General features: G+C 42.9%; 2 protein-coding genes across 5 annotated transcripts in view; one reads left to right on the top strand and one right to left on the bottom strand.

The window, feature by feature from the left end:
• The window catches only part of FLT1 (fms related receptor tyrosine kinase 1), a 232178-nt gene extending 231227 nt beyond the window's left edge, over nucleotides 1-951 (bottom strand). For all 4 annotated transcript variants that reach the window (XM_053305539.1, XM_053305540.1, XM_053305538.1 and 1 more), the window contains exon 1: nucleotides 690-951. The gene's annotated coding sequence lies outside the window, so the exon portion shown is untranslated. The remainder of the gene's footprint in view (nucleotides 1-689) is intronic.
• Nucleotides 769-14056, top strand: POMP (proteasome maturation protein). Its single transcript, XM_053305545.1, has 6 exons — nucleotides 769-1089; nucleotides 4550-4647; nucleotides 7129-7189; nucleotides 12227-12328; nucleotides 12922-13015; nucleotides 13570-14056. Exons 1-6 carry the CDS (start codon nucleotides 1087-1089, stop codon nucleotides 13635-13637), a joined length of 426 nt encoding a protein of 141 aa, XP_053161520.1. The 5' UTR covers nucleotides 769-1086; the 3' UTR covers nucleotides 13638-14056.
• The last annotated feature ends 3774 nt before the right edge of the window (nucleotides 14057-17830 follow it).

Below are 17830 nucleotides of genomic sequence, written 5' to 3' on the forward strand. Positions count from 1 at the left end.
ACGCCTCCTAAAAAGGTGTGTTTTAAGATGTTTACACAGTAAACTAGTCAGCATAGAAAGATATATTAACTATAGTATGAAAAGTGATAAGGATGGGTTTAAAGTGTGTCCTGGTCTGAAAATTTTTATTATTATTATTATTATTATTATTATTATTATTATTATTATTATTAATTCTCATATTTTTATACTGCCTGATATATACATCTCTAAGCAGTGTACAAAAGATAGAAGTGTTTGTAAACAGTTTCCTTGTAGTTTTACAACACGTTTCATCTCACAATTGCTCTGCCTTGTATTCATTCCCTCTGACACTCTACCCCATTCAGCAACATTTACTACTTGGATAGTATTATTATTATTATTTTATTATTTATCGGTTTTTATACCACCCTTCCAAAAATGGCTCAGGACAGTTTACACAGAAAAATAATTAAGTTGGCTCCCTGTCCCCAAAGGGCACACAATCTAAAAAGAAACATCAGATAGACACCAGCAACAGTCACTGGAGGTACTGTGCTGGGGGTGGATAGGGCCAGTTACTCTCCCCCTGCTAAATAAAAAGAATCACCACGTTAAAAGGTGTCTCTTTGCCAAGTTAGCAGGGATAAGCAATAATTAGGCACATCACACTCAGTACCATTTTTAAAAGGCATCCCCAAATTTATTGAAAAGGCATAACTATTTACCAAGGGCAAGTGTATATATACATATTTAAAAAGAAAGAAATAGGTCCTTCCCTAACAAGAGAGAAAGTTGAAAGACGTGCCTCCGCACACCCCGGTCAGCGGCGCGAGGCAGTGGTGTGTGAGGCAGAACCCGCCAAGCTGCTCTCCAGCCCAGCGAAGCAGCCGTTCTTCTTCCCAGGAGGGCGGGCCCTCCAAGCCCCGCCCACTAAGCGTGCCAACGGCCTCCGGACCCGAGCCTGAAATTCACGCGACTCCCCGCTCCGCCTCGCTCAGCTTTCTCGTCAGGCGGCCGAGCCCGCTCTCGCGAGATTTCCGTGTGGCGTCCTCGTCGACGGCGACGAGTTGGCCCGTCACTCGGCGTAGGCGGAAGGAAGCGGTTGCTGGTGACTTTGCAAAGATGGTGAGTGGCGGGGTCGGGCCGAGGAGGAACGTGCTTCGGTAGGAAACGGGGTGGGGGGGGGGAGCTTAAGCGAGCTCTCGAAATGTAGCAGCGGGGCTAGCAGCGGGAGCCCGTTGGCGTGGGCGCAAGAGGAGCGCTCGCTGCGCTGGGCTGTGTTGAGTGTCTGGCTGGGCTGCCTCTGGGTTCCCCCGGCTGAATGTGGTACTCGCCCCCCTTCTGGCCTTTCCCTTCCCGCTTCTTGCTAGAGCTTTTACGTACTCAGAAATGATTTGCCTCGGGGTATTTCTTTACTTCCACCCTTCTCACGTGCTGCTGCATCCAGAGGCTTTCCCGCGGAGCAGGTGCCCAGAGCTTCTGGGCTGGATGCTGCTGGAGCCGCATGCACTGCTTGGAGAGCTACACTGTTGAAAAGTGGCTTATAAATGGAGGTCAGAGCAGCCACACTGTGAAAGGGCTTCTTGGGTGGGTGGGTGGGTGGCCTTATCACCAGCCAGTTCCTCTGTGTGTCCTGTTCTTCTTGGGGGAAGAGCTTGGAAAGTAAGCCCCATTGTGTCAGATGAGGCCTGCTCCCTAGTAAATGGATTGCAGCATATCATATCAGCTACCAAAAGACAGCCATTGTATAAGATATCAAGATAAAGTTCTTCTCACAATTTGCATTTCTGTGCAGTTAGCCCTGTTAAAAGTACAGAAGCAGGGTAGGTATAAATCCAAATGTAATTCTGGCCCCTTCCTTCTGACCAGTTGCCACCTCATGACTACATGCACACACATGCACTGGCCTAACACCAGGCTGATGGCAGAATGCAGCTGGGAACAGCATCATCATTATTATTTATTTACATTTATATTTATATCCCGCTCTTCTTCCAAGGAGCCCAGAGTGGTGTACTACATACTTGAGTTTCTTTTTCACAACAACCCTGTGAAGTAGGTTAGGCTGAGAGAGAAGTGACTGGCCCAGAGTCACCCAGCTAGTTTCATGGCTGAATGGGGATTTGAACTTGGGTCTCCCCGGTCCTAGTCCAGCACTCTAACCACTACACCACGCTGGCTCTCCAGCATAAAAAGAGTACACTAATGCAGGGGAGTGAATGATCTTTAGGGAGCCAGAGAGAGAACAAAATGAATTATGAATAAAAACCTATAATGTCAGGCCAGGTTTGCTTCTAGCTATTGTTATCAGAATATACACAAATATAATACAGCTCATAAATAACATAACACTAGCAATCTCATGCAAAAGTTAGTGCCTTTTGTTCACCTTGTCTGCAGTGAGAACTAGAATGTGCTAGAGAGAACTGACAACTATAATAAAGTCATAGTTTGAACCTAAAAACTGTAGTCTGAACCTCTCCTGGGGTGCCAACATGCAGCATCATAACTACACACTGGTATTACATGAAAAAAGCAGCCTTGAGCAACACATTCATTTTCCTCTGCTTTGTGGCCTGACCCTCCATCTGCCATCATTGCAGTGTTTCTGTCTACTGACTATTCCCAAGAACTCTGCTGGGTTTACTTTGCAAACATCTCACTTCCGCTGGGAAGTAATAGCACAGTTGTGTCAGTGTCATTGTCGGAGGGATTTCCTGCTGTTCAGTCTTTTATTTACTTAATCTATCCAATTTCAGACCTGGTGCTATAATAATTCAGCTTGCTTTAAATTTATGCACTCCAAATATTTGCAAAATGGAGGTGTGTGTTTGTGTTAAGGAAGTGCCTGGAGATTGCAGCCAGGATTGTGTGTGATGCAAAAAGCTATACAGACTGTTTATGAGAGACAATTCCTACACAAACAATGTGCAACTCAAATAAACAAGAGAGGCTGATGGTGGGAAAGGAAGCAGAAATGCTTATAGTTGTTGAAATCCTGACATCTAGTCCAGTCTCCTGTCCGCTGGCCCATAATACGTCACTGTGTGTCTGCTCATAAATTAGTCTGTTCTGTATCCCCTGGACACTTTTTATGAACTTTTCCCCTGTGGTGTTTTATTTATAGTATACAACTTCTCAGAATTGCATGCACAACTCTAAATTTATGCCCATGAGTTTAGTGTCTTAGAGAGGAAAGGAATAGAATAGTTTAATAGACAGAGCATTGAATAATTGGCTTCCGTGTGTGACTCAGTTATAAGCTTCCTGCTAACTTTAGGCCCACTTTTATAATGCATTAAGCATCTTAACTCTCTGTAGGATAACATTTGTAATAGGGTTCTGTCTTAAGCAGTCAAGGCTCAGTATACAGTACTCACATCTCCACCTCAAGACTGGAAGTGAAAGCATCAGTCCAGGGGGTTCTTCCAGATAGCAGTAAATTGCGCAGCATCATACTGACTGTACACATGCTCCATAGGCTTCTATCAAGATCTTACTCTCTGGCCACACTCTGAGGAGAGACTTTGTCCAATTTTCACAGCTCCACCTCCCTGCCAGCTTTTGCATTCTGAGAAGAACCAGCAGTTGCTAGTACTAAAAAAAATAACATTGAGAAGAGAATGGGTTCTTCTCAGAATACAAGCACTGGTTGACAGATGCTACTGTGAAAATTGTGCAAGGTCTCTCATTAGTTTGTGGTCAGATTCAATAGGAAGGCATGAAGAAGCCTATAGGAGTGTATGTATGGTTGGCAAGAAGGTGTTTTGAACTTGTGCAGAAGCTTTCAACATCACACTATTCATTGTCATCTGGAAGGACCCTAAGCAGTCTTGCAGACTGCTTTAAGGTCCCTAAAAGACATACTTGACAAACTTACCTTACTTACATCTAGCAGCATGAACACATTAGGAAATCCATAGTCTTCAAAATCAAGTGTCCAGGATCCACAACTGGTTGACCTTAGTAAGCAGCTGAAATTGTTGCATGCTGCTGACCCTGCCTCGTTTTTCTTACTGCTTTCAATTAGGCTCTCCCAATATCTAAAGATGTGCTCATCACTGGAAGCCTGGCTTGCAGTAGCGATGGCATTTTAGCCCCCTGGGTTGGAGAAATTGTGTTGGTAGCATTCAAAACAAGGGGGTTTACTATTCCTGTCCCCTCCCTGCCTCTGCAGGGCAGAATAAAATAAATGTTCAGCTCAGATCTGTTGTTGTAGTTTGACTTTATTTGCCCCCTTCCCACTGTGCCATCACTATGCTTATGTACAAAATCTGTAGGAGATGGAGTGCTTTAATTGTTGAGGGTAAGCACAGGCAGGATCCAGACTCAGTTAGTCATGACTAAGCACCAGTGAAATAAATGAGACAAGTTAGTAATGTCTAAATTAAGTCTTATTAATTTAAAAGGGACTTAGTCATGACAAAGTATGCTCTCTAAGAAAGAGATCATTTTACAGACTTTGCCGTATGTAGATGTTTATGGGGCCAAATTAATCGGATAATATTTTCTGTTGTAACCACCAAGTAGTCATTTTGAATGTATCTATAAGTTATAGATCTCTAATAGTAACTTTCTGTTTCAGAATACCAGAGGATTGGGATCTCAGTTGAAGGATAACGTTCCAGTTCCTGATTTTTCAGCTGCTGGAGCATTTGAAAGCTATGATGTGTTGCGTAGAGGGTAAGTGTTGGAAATCCATATAAATATAATAAAGGTAATTCAGCATTTCCTTCATCTGGTCGTACCGAACTTCCTGGGTCACAAGTGCCTCTGTTTTTGTTACCGTCAAGTGGCCTCTGACTGCTGTCTGGTTGATCTGTGTACATAACTTGATAGCAGGCTGTGTAGAAGTGACTTAGTTAGGACTCGCTTTGAGAGGAGGACAAGGGAGAGACTTCCTAGGCGAACCCCAGCCAAGCTACCATTGCACCACCTGCCTCGCTGTCCCACCTAGATGTTACCTTCTATCCATCACCATCCATCATAGTGGTTTAGATGAAGGACTTAAGAGTGGGGGAGAAGTCCTTCCCACTCACTGTAATCTGTTTCTATGACCTGAAAAGGGAAGGGATCCTGTCTGTCCATGGGCTGGGCACTTCCCTAGTTACAAGGCAGAAATTATTATATATTTCTGTGAAGAAGAAACCTTTTGAGATGAGATTATCTTTCAAAGTTACACCCAGTTACTTTGTTTTGTCCCAATAACACTAGATGTTGATAGGAACCTTAAAAATAAACTCTTGCTAGGGAATTGTGGATCTAAAACTGGATCCATCCAATGTTCTATGTCAGTCTCCAGAGTGCTTCCTGCTTGCTTGATGCATGGGAACCAGTTCAGCCTCTTGAACTGGGTGGAAAAAACTCTGCCTTCCTTCCTCCAGCAACGGACAGGGCTGCAATTTCCCAGCAGCTTCTCTTTTGGAACCTCTGGCTCAAAAGGACTATACAAATGTCAGAGCTTGGTCTTGCCTACAGTGGAGAAGGTGTTTAAAAACTAATCTGTTCCTTCTCTTCTCCCCTCCCCCTGGGAGAAGCATTGTAGGGCTGCAAAAATAAAGAGCAGAGTCCTTTTCTGCCTAGCCAATATGGCATGAGCACTGCGTGCTTACAGTGCTATTGGATGTGTGTGATGAAGAGAACATTGGAACTGCTCCCCTATACTGATTCTAAGTGGGTTCTTGCTTTGAGTGAGGTGGGGGGGGGGAGGAAATTTAAAAGTTAAGCTGCATGTTTAATAACTTCCAATACCCTACGCACTTCTTTAGCAATTTTTAAGTGTACATCATCACGGGTTAGAGAGAAGTAAAACTGCCTTGAAAGAACTTTGGGTCATCTGTATTACTATTGTAAGAAAAATGTAAAGTATAAATTAGTGGTTTTTACTTATGTTATCTGCTATAGACTACAATACGAGATGTGTATATTATAGAGAATTTGGGGGCAAGTTATTGGGAGCACACTTAGTTTACACTGGGCACCAGCCAAAGCTGTTGGGCCTCACTCAACCCTAACATGGACTCATTAGATTCATGTAGCTCCACACTGAAGAGGAAAATCTATAGTGTGGGCATCCTGCCTTTAAAAAGAAAAAGAAAGAAAAAATTAGTACAGTATCCTGCCTTTTTATCCTAGGCAAATTTCTCTGTCCCAAAAGAGATTTTCAAGGGACTAAGGATCACCATGAAAACCAATAAAACAGTGTAACGAAATAGCATTGAAACATTAATGCAGCTGCAGTTGGGGAATGATAAATATTGCCGATGATCTTCTCATTCAGTGTTCCTGATCAGCTTCTGAGGGACCCCAGAGATTCCCAGAATAGGTTGAAAGCCACCCATATAAATCATAAATAGATGAATCAAGGATACATGTTTAGTAGCTGTTAAGTTTTGCCTTATATTTGTAAAAGACGAAATATATTGAGGCTATTCTCATGACCTCCCCAAACCGGGCTAAGGGAGCCTAGCCTGTTTTGGGGAGGTTGTGTGCAGCACTGAGAGCTCCGTGGCTCCTGACTGCTAACCCTCCAAAGTACCCCTCCCCCAAAATGAGGCTAGCGGAGTGAGTGCTCCGCTAACCCCATTCTTTTGATTGTGAGCTGGCCACCTCATTGCGATGCATGAGGAGACCCCCAACCGGGAGGCTACAACAAGCCTCCCAGCCTCAGGGGTCTCCCCAGAGTGCCCCGTGCACTTGCAGCTGCCCAGGGCTAGGCGGATGGTGGTGCGCCCACTCTCCCCGTCAACCCCATTTCGGCTCTCCACACTGCTCATGTGGAGAGCCTCAATATGTTAAACTAAACCCAAAGCTGACTAAAGTGGCAATCCTGTACACCAAGGTTTCTTAAGCATGGGCCCCCCAATGTTTGACTACAACTCCCATCATTCCTAGCCACAAAGGCCATGGCTGGGGATCATGGGGGTTGTAGTACATCTTCTGGGCACCCAAGTTTGAGAGAACCTGCTACACACACTTGCATGGGAATAAGTGCCAGTCAGTGTAATATAACTACCTACTGTGTAAACATACATAGGATTGAGCTGCGAAAGATTTTTCCAAAGTGTTTACTCCTTGCTGTCTGAATAATGTCCTTGTTTCTTCACTACTGAATTAATTGAGGAAAGGTTGCATATACTACTTCTGTTGCTTTTGTGTTTATAGCTTTACCAATGTGAAGAATGAACTTTTTCCTGCTCATCCTCTGGAATTATCAGAGAAAAATGTAAGTACAATTTATTCTTTACACAACAAAATGCAAATGTTTCTATTAGTGTAAGCTTTTTGTTAACAGTGGAGAAAATCTAAACTTAGAATTTTCTTTCCTAATATATAAAGCTTTGTATCCTCCCTTCCAATTTGTGTCCCCAAAGCATTAATAAAAGGCAGTAGTTATATTAAAAATATGCATACAAAACAGTTCAACTGGAAGAGGAGTAGAATATTGTCTTCAGCCGCTTGCCTCCTTTTGTCTTCTGGATTCTTTCCCACAGGGCACTTGGTCTTAGATGGCCCTATGATGAGGGAGAGAATAGTCCAGGTGGAGCAAGATCTGGGTCTGTCTTTGCCTTCCTCCCTGTCTTAACAGATAACTTTCTTAATATTTAGTCCTAACTTTGTGCTGGGAGATCACTTGCATGATCCTCTGTAAGCCTTCTGGGCAGACTACTAACGAAAGGGCAGAACAAAGTGGATGGAAGTGGTTTTGGGCTTGATGAGCAATATGTAAGGGTGGCATAGGTAATGGATAGCTGGTGCAGAAGTTACAGAACTGGTACCACTATAGTAGCTCATGTTGTTGGAGGACTTTGAAAGAGAGTTGAAGGGAAGAAAGAGAGCAGCATGTGGGAATAGAATGACAATAGGTACAATCATGACCAAAGGAGAGAGGATGAAAGGAGCAGATAATAGATTGTACAAGAGTGGTTAGAGTGCAGATACAAAATTCTCCTTGTCGAAGCTTGATGTTCATGCAACCATAAGCCTTTGTAGAGATTTGAGATCAAGATTTCAGCTCAAGAACTGAAAGCATACACAGCTGCTATTAGCAAAATTCGTGTACAAATAATGAATTCTTGGCTACCTTATCAAAACTATAATTAGATTTGAAGACCTATGCTCAGGTGATACGTGTGGCAAAGTAATTTCTTTTGTCTGTATTACATCCACAAGCTGACGTTGAGTTCTTTGTAGATAAAATCTCTCTCATTCAAGCCGACTTAGACTCAGACCCCCCAGTTACTGTGGTGTCTGATGCAGAAGTGTCCAGCAGCAAATCTTATGTGATTAGGCTGGATCAGTTTCAGTCTGTGACTCCTGAGAATGTGGACAAGCTGATTGGAACGTTGCAGCCTACCACTTGCTCTCTTGACACTTGTCTGACATGGCTTATATTATCTGGCAGGGGGGTTGTTGTACAAGGCCTGGCAGATATAAATGCTTCTCTGAGTGATGGCAGGATGCCTCCTTGCCTTAAGGAGGCAATCATTAGATCTCTTCTGAAGAAGACTGCATTGTATCCCTCATAGTTAAGCAACTATAGGATTGTCTCCAACTTCCCCTGGTTAGGCAAGGTAATTGAGAGGGTGCTGCTTCCCAGCTCCAGGCAGTCTTGGATGATTATCTAGACCCATTTCAAACTGGCTTTCAGGCAGGTTATAGCGTGGAGACTGGCTTGGTCAGCCTGATGGATGATCTCCAATTGGACAGAGGGAGTGTGACTCTGTTGGTCGTATTGGATCCCTCGGTAGCTTTCAGTACTATCAACCATAGCATCCTTCTGGAGTGTCTGAGAGGGTTGTGGGTGGGAGTCAATGCTTTGCAGTGGCTCCGCTCCTACCTCTTGGGCAGATTTCAGATTGTGTCCCTTGGATACTGTTGCCCTTCAAAATCAGAATTTTTATATGGCATCCCCCAGGGCTCCATATTGCCTCCAATGCTCTTTAACATCTACTTGAAACCATTGGAGAAGTCATCAGGAGATTTGGTGCAGGGTGTTATCAGTATGCTGATGACACCCACATCTATTTCTCCATGTCATCATCCTCAGGAGAAGGCATAACCGCCCCCTGAATGCCTGCCTGGAGGTGGTGATTGGCTGGATGAGGGATAAAACTGAGACTGAATCCAGATTTTATTTATTTATTTAGCAAATTTATTGATCACCTGACTTCCATCGATTCGAGGTGGTACATACCATCCATAAGATGGAGGTACTTATTGTGTGGGGTCAGAACTCAGGAGACTATTTTGATCTGCTGGATCTGGATGGGATCACCAAACCCTTCCCTGGTGTCCCAGGTTGAGGCGGTGGCCAGAGATTCCTTCTATCAGCTTTGTCTGATACACCAGCTGTGTCCGTTTCTTGAGATAAACTACCTCAGAACAGTGGTACATATGCTGGTAATCTCCAGACTTGACTACTGCAATGCGCTGTATGTGGTGCCGCCTTTGTATGTAGTGTGGAAACTGCTCTTGGCACAGAATGCGGCAGCCAGGTTGGTCTCTGGGTCGTCTCAGACAGACCATATCATTCCTAAACTAAAAGAACTACTGGCTACCAGGCAAAATGCAGGGTGCTGGTTAGGTTTGTCTGCATTTGTCACCGGCTCCTCTGGTGGCTAAGCGTATCTGTTGTCAGCTGAAACTTTGGTATGCGCTCCTGCTGAAATAAGAGCCTCCCCATCTCTGACAACTTTTTAAAAGTCTCTAAAGGACTTGTTTTTTTCACTCAAGCTTTTTAACTGTAGTGTGGTTTTAAATTGTTTTAAGTTATTTTCATTTTAATCTGTTTTGTGTGGTAAACCAGACAAACCTCGCCCAAAGACAGGGTTGGGGGGCCTACAAATATGAAAAAGAAAGAAATTTGCTCCAACTATAGTAGTTTGCATACTTACACCAAGTTTCATTTTAAAATTGTTTTGTTTGGAAAGACCTTGCAATAATCCCACACATCCCAAGTGACTCTTACAGCATATCCCATTGGATACAGGGATACACTAACTGCAAGTTGTTTTTTTTAAATAAATAAATATATTATTATTATTATTAATTCAATTTCTATACCGCCCTTCCAAAAATGGCTCAGGGTGGCTTACAGAGAGAATAAATAAGTAAGTAAGTAAGATGGATCCCTGTCCCCAAAGGGCTCACAATCTAAAAAGAAACATCAGATAGACACCAGCAACAGTCACTGGAAGTACTGTGCTGGGGGTGGATAGGGCTAGTTACTCCCCCCCTGCTAAATAAAGAGAACCACCACATTAAAAGGTGCCTCTTTGCCAAGTTAGCAGGGGAGCTAACTAATTTTGCCAAGTTAGCAGGGGAGCTAACTAATTAATAGTTGCATTGCTTCTCTTAGTATTAGATAAGAGTTAGAATCTTAAAATGCAAATGAATGCTGGGTATGAATGGGGTCAGTGAGGTGCGTGTGTATGTGTGTAAAAATAAACACCATGTAAGAGTCCTTTTGCTTTAACTGCACTGGCTGCTAGTTTTCCAATGTCAGTTCAAGATGCTCATTATGACTTCTAAAGCCCTAAATGGCTTGGTATCAGCCTGCTCTCTGAGATCATCTGGGACAACCCTCCTGTGTGCTTAGTCACTCTCCAGGGGACAGTTGAGGGGCATGAGGAAGAGGACCATCTTGTTAGTGGTGCTCAAACAATGGAATTTCCTGCCTCAAGAGATCTGTCTTGTCCCCTCAGGATACAGTCTGCAAACCTACTTTTTAAAAGAGGTTTTTAATCTGAACAAATGTCCTAGCGCTCTCTCTTAACTTCTATTATTAGCTTTCCCTCTTCTTAAGTTTGCCTCTTGAGCTTTATTATTTTTAGTATTTTAATTATGTATTGTTTTTAACTGATGTGTGCCATCTTAAGCACAGGAAAGATGGAACATAAAAACATTTTAAATGAAAGCAATGCAGCATCACAGAAGGGTGAGGAATGAAAGTAAAGAGATCTAGGATAGTTATCCTGGTATGGAAGATGTGTTGACACATCCGCAGTTTGCGTAAGAAAGTTGTTCTGTACCTTAAAGTAAATAAGCATATTTCATGCTGCTATTTTTGCTTATTTTTAACTTTGTCTGTCTTGGGTATCACACACACACACACACCCCTTAGATTCCTGTCCACAAAATGCTTGTTTTCAGCTTGGTGCTATGCATGTTTATTAAGAAGTCAGTCCCACTGAATTTGAGGTATGCATAGAATTGCAGCCTTAAGCAGATCTTATTAATAATATTGTCTTATATAGCACCATCTGTATACATGGTGATTTACAAAGAATAAGGAGATGTGTCGCTTCCTTGAGGAAGTTGCAAACTAGATATTGAGACCAGGAAGATTGCTGAGAAAAGGAAGGCAGGAGTAAGCAAAGGAAGAACATACTCTTTCAGTTACACAGTAGGGGGTCTAAAGCACAGTGTCAAAGGCTTCCTGGAAAAGGTGGCTTTTACATTTGGTCCTAGGAATTTAGCACTTAGAGGACCTGTTCTGAGAACAGAGGAACATATCTGAAATACATATCTAAAATATAGTAGAATCTACAACACTGCTCACAATAGGGTTTGATAGGTGGTGGTCACCCAAACATTCATGTGAAAATGGCAAATAATCCTGTCCCCCTTTAACTAATCAGCTTGCACAGAAACTACCGGTAAATGTGATTTGCAACCAGCAGAATTGCTAAACCTCCCAGCTGTAACTGAATATTTAGGCGGGGGGGGGGGATCATGGAATTAGCCCTGTCCGCATGATCCCTAGAAAACTTCCCAGAGTGGTGTAAGACGAAGCCAGTGGGAAACCTTTCCCACATTAGCTACTGTTAAGCTTGAACTGGGTCTCCCTTGCACTTATTTTTGTCTCCTAGAATCTTCAGGTATAGAAACATGAAAGTGTTTCCAAACGTAGGTATTGTTCTTTTAGTACTGGAAAGAATACATTTTGACATGTGAATCAAGCTGCATGGAATCTGGGTTTTTTTGGCACACTGCTTCCACCGCTAGGTGGAGTTAGATGTATTCCTCTTGCCAAAAACAACAAAGCCACATGTTGTGGTGGAGTGATCTGGGTGCTTAAAATTTTGGTCAGGAAGAGACATTGTTCTCAATTGTTTGCAATTACAAAGAAATAAAATAGTGATATTTAAAAATTGTTTAAATTTTATGACTTATTTAGAACATCAAATGTTTTCAATAAGGGAAATCACATTTCCTCAATTCTTGAATGTAAGCATATTCTTAACATTTCTTTTGTTAGTTTTCATTAAGTCAAGATAAAATGAACTTTTCTACTCTGAGAAATATTCAAGGACTGCATGCACCACTGAAGTTGCAAATGGAATTCAAAGCAGTAAAACAGGTATGTTTGTTCAGTTCTCTCCAGCAACACAACTTTTCTCTTACAGCTCCACTTTCTTGCAGGCCCGAGCACACACACACATATGGGTGCATCCTCCAATGCCCCATGCTTGTCACACAGTGTGTTGTGGGAAACATGGAGCCTGTGATGCATTGTCCTGGCCTCCTAAGATCCATGCTGCTTGCATGTGGATTGTGTTGGAGTACAGTCCACACTTCCACCAGCGTTGCAGGTTCATCTGCAGGGAAGGGTATGTTTTGTGCAGCTGCCCACCCTCCCTGCCTCCTGGTTGTGTGAATAGCCTACTGCCTACTATTTTCAGTTTTAATAAATAGTTGACTTAATTACATTAAGCTTTAGGGGGAAAGTGTACACAATAGATTGGGAGGGTGGCGGCATGTTTTTAGTCTGTCAAAAAGATTTCTAATCTATTGAGATGATTGACTAAGTATTGCAGCCCTCGGCTGAACCTGATAAATAACCAGATTTTAAAAATTGGTTTTGCGTGTCCCTTTTAACCTTGTAATTGTAAGTGTGGACACTTTTTAGTTGTAGAATGGCAGGCTTCCTGAACCTCTTGTGATACTTTGCAGGTCCAGCGTCTTCCTTTCCTTCATAGCTCTAACCTGTCACTGGATATCTTGAGAGGCAACTATGACTGCATTGGTTTTGAGGACATTCTGAATGGTAAGGATCATTCCAAAATTTGGGGAGAAGTGAAAATTTTAAAGATGCAGGGGAAAGAGAGAGTCATAAATATTTCAGGACCTCTCCAAATGACTGAAAAATCAAGTCCCATTCTCATGTAGCTTCAAGAATGTTGCAAGCGACTTCCCTGTGGTGTGCTCAGTGTGGATTTGTGCTGCATGTGAAGGATGGAACTGTGTGAGCAGAGCCAATCAGGTGCCTGTGCAGAATCTGCTGTGAGGAGATAACTTGTATCCAGGACTGCACATGCTGGGCTTTTGCATGGGGTGTGCATTGCTAGCCAGGTAATTGGCAGTGTTGGAGCTTATCCCCTCTTGCGGAGGAAGCAAATAGTTGAATCTCTCCAGGCACCTCTTTCTTCCTCTCCTCCTCCAACAGATGATCAGAGGTGTGTTGATCCTTTATTTTGTGGCTGGTGTTAAAACGCAACAATGAAGGCAAGCCTTTAGTTGCAAAGTTACAAATATACATGTATCTTGGATGATGCCTGTTCTTTTAAATCCATATTGAATGAGTAAAATATTTTTTTCCAGATCCAGCACAAAGTGAATTAATGGGAGATCCTCATCTGATGGCTGAACACAAGCTTGGTTTATTATAACGTACACATACTCCAGACTTTAAAATGTTTATTGCCTGTGTCTCTGCAGATTCAAGTAAACCATATTAAATGGCAGTCGTACAATGCTTGTGTTGATACACACAATCTCTTACCTACCTTGATGAAAAGGCACATTAAATGCTTGAAGTATATGACTTTTGTTCTGTGTTTACTGTCAATATAAATGTCTTGTAATTGGGTATTTTAAAATGTCAGGAAATAAGTCTCAATATTCAGGGCTATCGTTTTGTGTCAGCGGTTGTAGAAGTCTACACATTAAAAAGTCTCTAGCAACAGGACATTTTAAAAATGGTTTTAAGATATACGAACCGTTTGCAATTTATAACCCATTTGCTGTCAAATCTTTGTTCTTGATGACTTGACATCTTTTAAAAACAATAAAATTTTCTATAAATGCTGTGGCTTTTCAAAATATTTAGTCATATCTCCGAAGTTCCTCACTTCAAGCAATGCTGCCTCCTGTTACTGAACCATTTACTCCATGTAAGGATGCCTACATTGCCATTAGTACCATGTACTTTAGACTTAAGATGGCTGCCACTGGGGCCAAGCTTACACTGCTCTACCTACTCCCAACACTGCTCTGGAAACACCCACCAATCACAGAGCTGCTCACAGATGCTGCTTTATCAGTCCTACATTGAATACACAAACATGTAGTGATGGCATGAACACTGAGGTGCTACCATTACAGGTTGAGTATCCCTAATCCGGACTGCTTGGGACCAGAAGTGTTCTGGATTTCGGATTTTTCTGGATTTTGGAATATTTGCATAATGAGAAATCTTGGGCATGCATTCCAAGTCTAAACACAAAAGGTTACTGTATTTTATTTTTTTTAGGCTTACTTAAAGTATAAAAACAAATAAGCATTAAATTTACGATCACTACAGTAAATTCGATAACCTTTTTGATATTTTCGACATTACCCTGTACTGTACCTTTACCAAACAGTGCCAAAACAGATGCCAACTGAGCAGGGAGTGGAGCAGAGTAGTAGTGTGCATGGTTCAGTTCGGGCACAATTAAAAAGCCCTCCAGACCGGTTCGGCAGTCCGGAGGTTCGGAAGGGTGGGGGAGTCTCTCTTTAGGGGCGGGGGGGGGTAGTACTTACCCCCTCCCACCGCTCTTCCCCCTCCGGCGCTGGTGCATTTAAAAAATCTTCTTGGGGCAGCAGAGTTCCTCCCTGCCGCCCCTGCCCCCATCGTTGTCCTTTAAGCCTTAAACAGAGAAGAGCTAGCGGCACACATGCGCCCTTCACGGCGCGCGCGCTCGTCTCCGCCGCTGGCACGCGCACGCCACACGCACCAGCGGTGGAGATGAGCGCGCACGCCGTGAAGGTCACATGCGTGCTGCTAGCTCTTCTCTGTTTAAGGCTTAAAGGACAACGATGGGGGCAGGGACGGCAGGGAGGAACTCTGTTGCCCCAAGAAGAATTTTAAATGCACCAGCGCCGGAGGGGGAAGAGTGGGGGGGGGTGTAAGTACTACCACCCCCCCTTAAAGAGAGACTCCCCAGTGCCGGACCACGCTTCTGTGGTTCCCTAGAGCAGAGGGGCTTTCCCTTTTCCCTCTAGCGCCAAAGCGAGAACATCAACAACATTAAAAGGCTTCACAATAAAAACAGAGCCGCAACTGGAGAGAATTACAGACAAAACCCCTGTCACTAACAGCCTTCTGAAATAAGTTTTGACTGCATGTTTAAAAGCAGCAAAATTGGGAATCTGCCAGCAAGTGAGCTGAGGCGTTGTTGTTTTTTGTTACGGCATGCTGTCTGGATTTTGGAGCATTTTGGATATCCGGATAAGGGATACTCAACCTGTATCTAGATTCTCATACACACAGTGGGCAAGCAGACTTCCAGACATAGCCCATAGTGCCTCCCCGATTGCTAACTTCTGTAGTCTAATGGTTTAAACTAGCCTGGAGGTCCAATCTGCAATCTTGAAGGAGGATTCAAATTTCTCCCAGATGCCCCTTAACTCTAGTGTCCCCAAACAGTTCAGTTTTAGCACTAATGCTGAAGGCACCTGACAAAGAGTTCTGATCTTAATCACTACAAATAGTCTAAAAATAACTTTCATGAGAATGGCGTAGAAATCATGCGAGTCATATTGGTGAATTTCACTTAATTGCCTTACTTGAATTTTCACTTACAAGGGATTGTCAGTCTGAATAAATACTTCATTGTAGACTGGGCAGTTTCAGTGTTCTCTCACATTCTCTTAGAAAATTCCTCAAGCACTTGCATGGGATTTAAATTATATCCTGTGGGCTAATGATTATCAAAAGCAACGGTAGTGTTGAGGGATGCTTTGATGGAAAAGCAGCTTTGGTGCCACTATCAAGGGTCATTCAGAAGAACTAATAAAATAATAGGAACCTGTAGGCTTGCCTTTGACCAAGTGTTTGTTGCTTCTTAGCTCACGGTCAAAATATGAACTAGCCAGACATTTCTGATTGAAAATAATGTTGTACTGGTTTGGAAAATATTTAGAAACATCAAATTAACTCACAATTTAGTAGTTTCTATCATTGCCCTGATCCAAAAGAATCCCCCCCCTCCTGCCGGATGTTGAAGTTCATGTAGGAAGCAGAAGAACTACCTTATCCCAGGACCATTTTTCCTGGCCCTTATCTATCTTGTTGATTTCCTGGGAAACAATTTTTTGTATTCCTTCTCTAGGGTTGGAGGAGGGAAGCCTTTTCTTTCTGCTCTAAAGAGAGTCTTCTGAGCTGCTGGTTTTGAACCACTTGTTTGAAATAGGTCACTGCTTTGGGAGGGTTAGGGATTTTGTGCTAGTTCAGGTTCAAAGCAACCAAGAGATTAGGTTTAAATTTCTAGATGAAGGAAAAAGGCACTTCTCTGAACTGGTTTATGAGTTCAGGTCCACACCCAGTTCTACTCTCTCTCTGCACAAACCATGCAATGTATACATAAAAATTGTTTCATGAGGTTCTAATGTGATCTTTAGTCATAAATGCATGCTCATTTCTTGTCCATTTTTAAAACCAGAGAGATAAATGAAGTTCTTATAAGGTTAGAATATGTTTTAATACCACAGATTTACAAGAAGTTCAAAAAATCAATTTGTATATCAATTAACTGATACTCTTATCTGCCTCTTACTCTACATTTCAGTCCTGAAGGTATTACTCCTGTTTTGCTTTTTGGATAATTCTGTAGATGCTTATTCTGGGATATGGAGTTTGCATTATTGTCTCTTTCCAAAAATTTGAGTTTTGCTTGGAATCATGATTATAAGAACAGATCCAGACATCAACATACAATTTTTTTTGTCAATATTTTAATTCATCTACAAACACTTCATTCAACTCAGCTACAAGTATCTGCAGAATTATTGCTGAAACTAAGTTTTAGGACCACAGCCAGTTTAAAGATTAAGGCTGCAATCCTATGTGTGCTTAGTACCAAGCCCTTCTGCACTCTGTGCAGCTTTTGCATAAATAGAATTGAGCCACCTTCGCACATAAAACCAAACTGGAGGCAAAAACTCCTCTGCTTTGACCATCATGTCATCCAAGTGCTCAGAACTTTGGTTCTTATATTGGGCCCCAAACCTAGGAATGAACCCGTGGTTGGTAGTAGGGTTGTGTACAAACCAGTTCAGAGGTCCTTTTTCCAGACCTCCAGACTGGCCCGCCATTTGAGCCAGTTGGGGGGGGTAGCTTTTTAAGGGATTGGGAGGATGTTCTTACATCCCCACCACTGCATTTCCCCTGCCAGCCCTGTCTCCAGAATCGCTGACGCGGGGCAGTGTGCACGTCAGGCACTTCCAGTTTGACACTGGGGCCACAAGGAAGAATGCTGCTGCCCCACGCCAGTGATTTTGGAGGGGAGACTTGATGGGGGGGGTAAGAGCACTCTCCCAGTCCCTTAAAGGTAACTCCCCTGCTGAACTGTTGGTCAGACACTTCGTGCACATCCCTAGTTAGTAGTGAGTTCCATTCACCCAACTGAGGGTCCATTCCTTGCTCCACTACATCTAGATTGGGATTCTTCCACAAACCAGAGGTAAGAGAGGAAGCTCTTCCCATTGGGAAGTGTGGGTTGCCCTTCCAGGGTTAGAGGAAGCCCATGCAGCCAGTCTTTCCCCATTTGCTGGCTCCAGACTTGAGAATGTAATTGTCTGAGAGTGCCCCACGGGGGAT

The sequence above is a fragment of the Hemicordylus capensis genome, chromosome 3 (assembly GCF_027244095.1).
Source record: "Hemicordylus capensis ecotype Gifberg chromosome 3, rHemCap1.1.pri, whole genome shotgun sequence".
NCBI classification, from domain to species: domain Eukaryota; kingdom Metazoa; phylum Chordata; class Lepidosauria; order Squamata; family Cordylidae; genus Hemicordylus; species Hemicordylus capensis.

What these genes read in the sequence shown, in the direction of transcription:
- POMP (XM_053305545.1), top strand. An exon ending in TATGATGTGTTGCGTAGAGG is followed by an intron (nt 4,648 to 7,128) that starts GTAAGTGTTGGA and finishes TTGTGTTTATAG; the next exon opens with CTTTACCAATGTGAAGAATG. An exon ending in TGGAATTATCAGAGAAAAAT is followed by an intron (nt 7,190 to 12,226) that starts GTAAGTACAATT and finishes TTCTTTTGTTAG; the next exon opens with TTTTCATTAAGTCAAGATAA.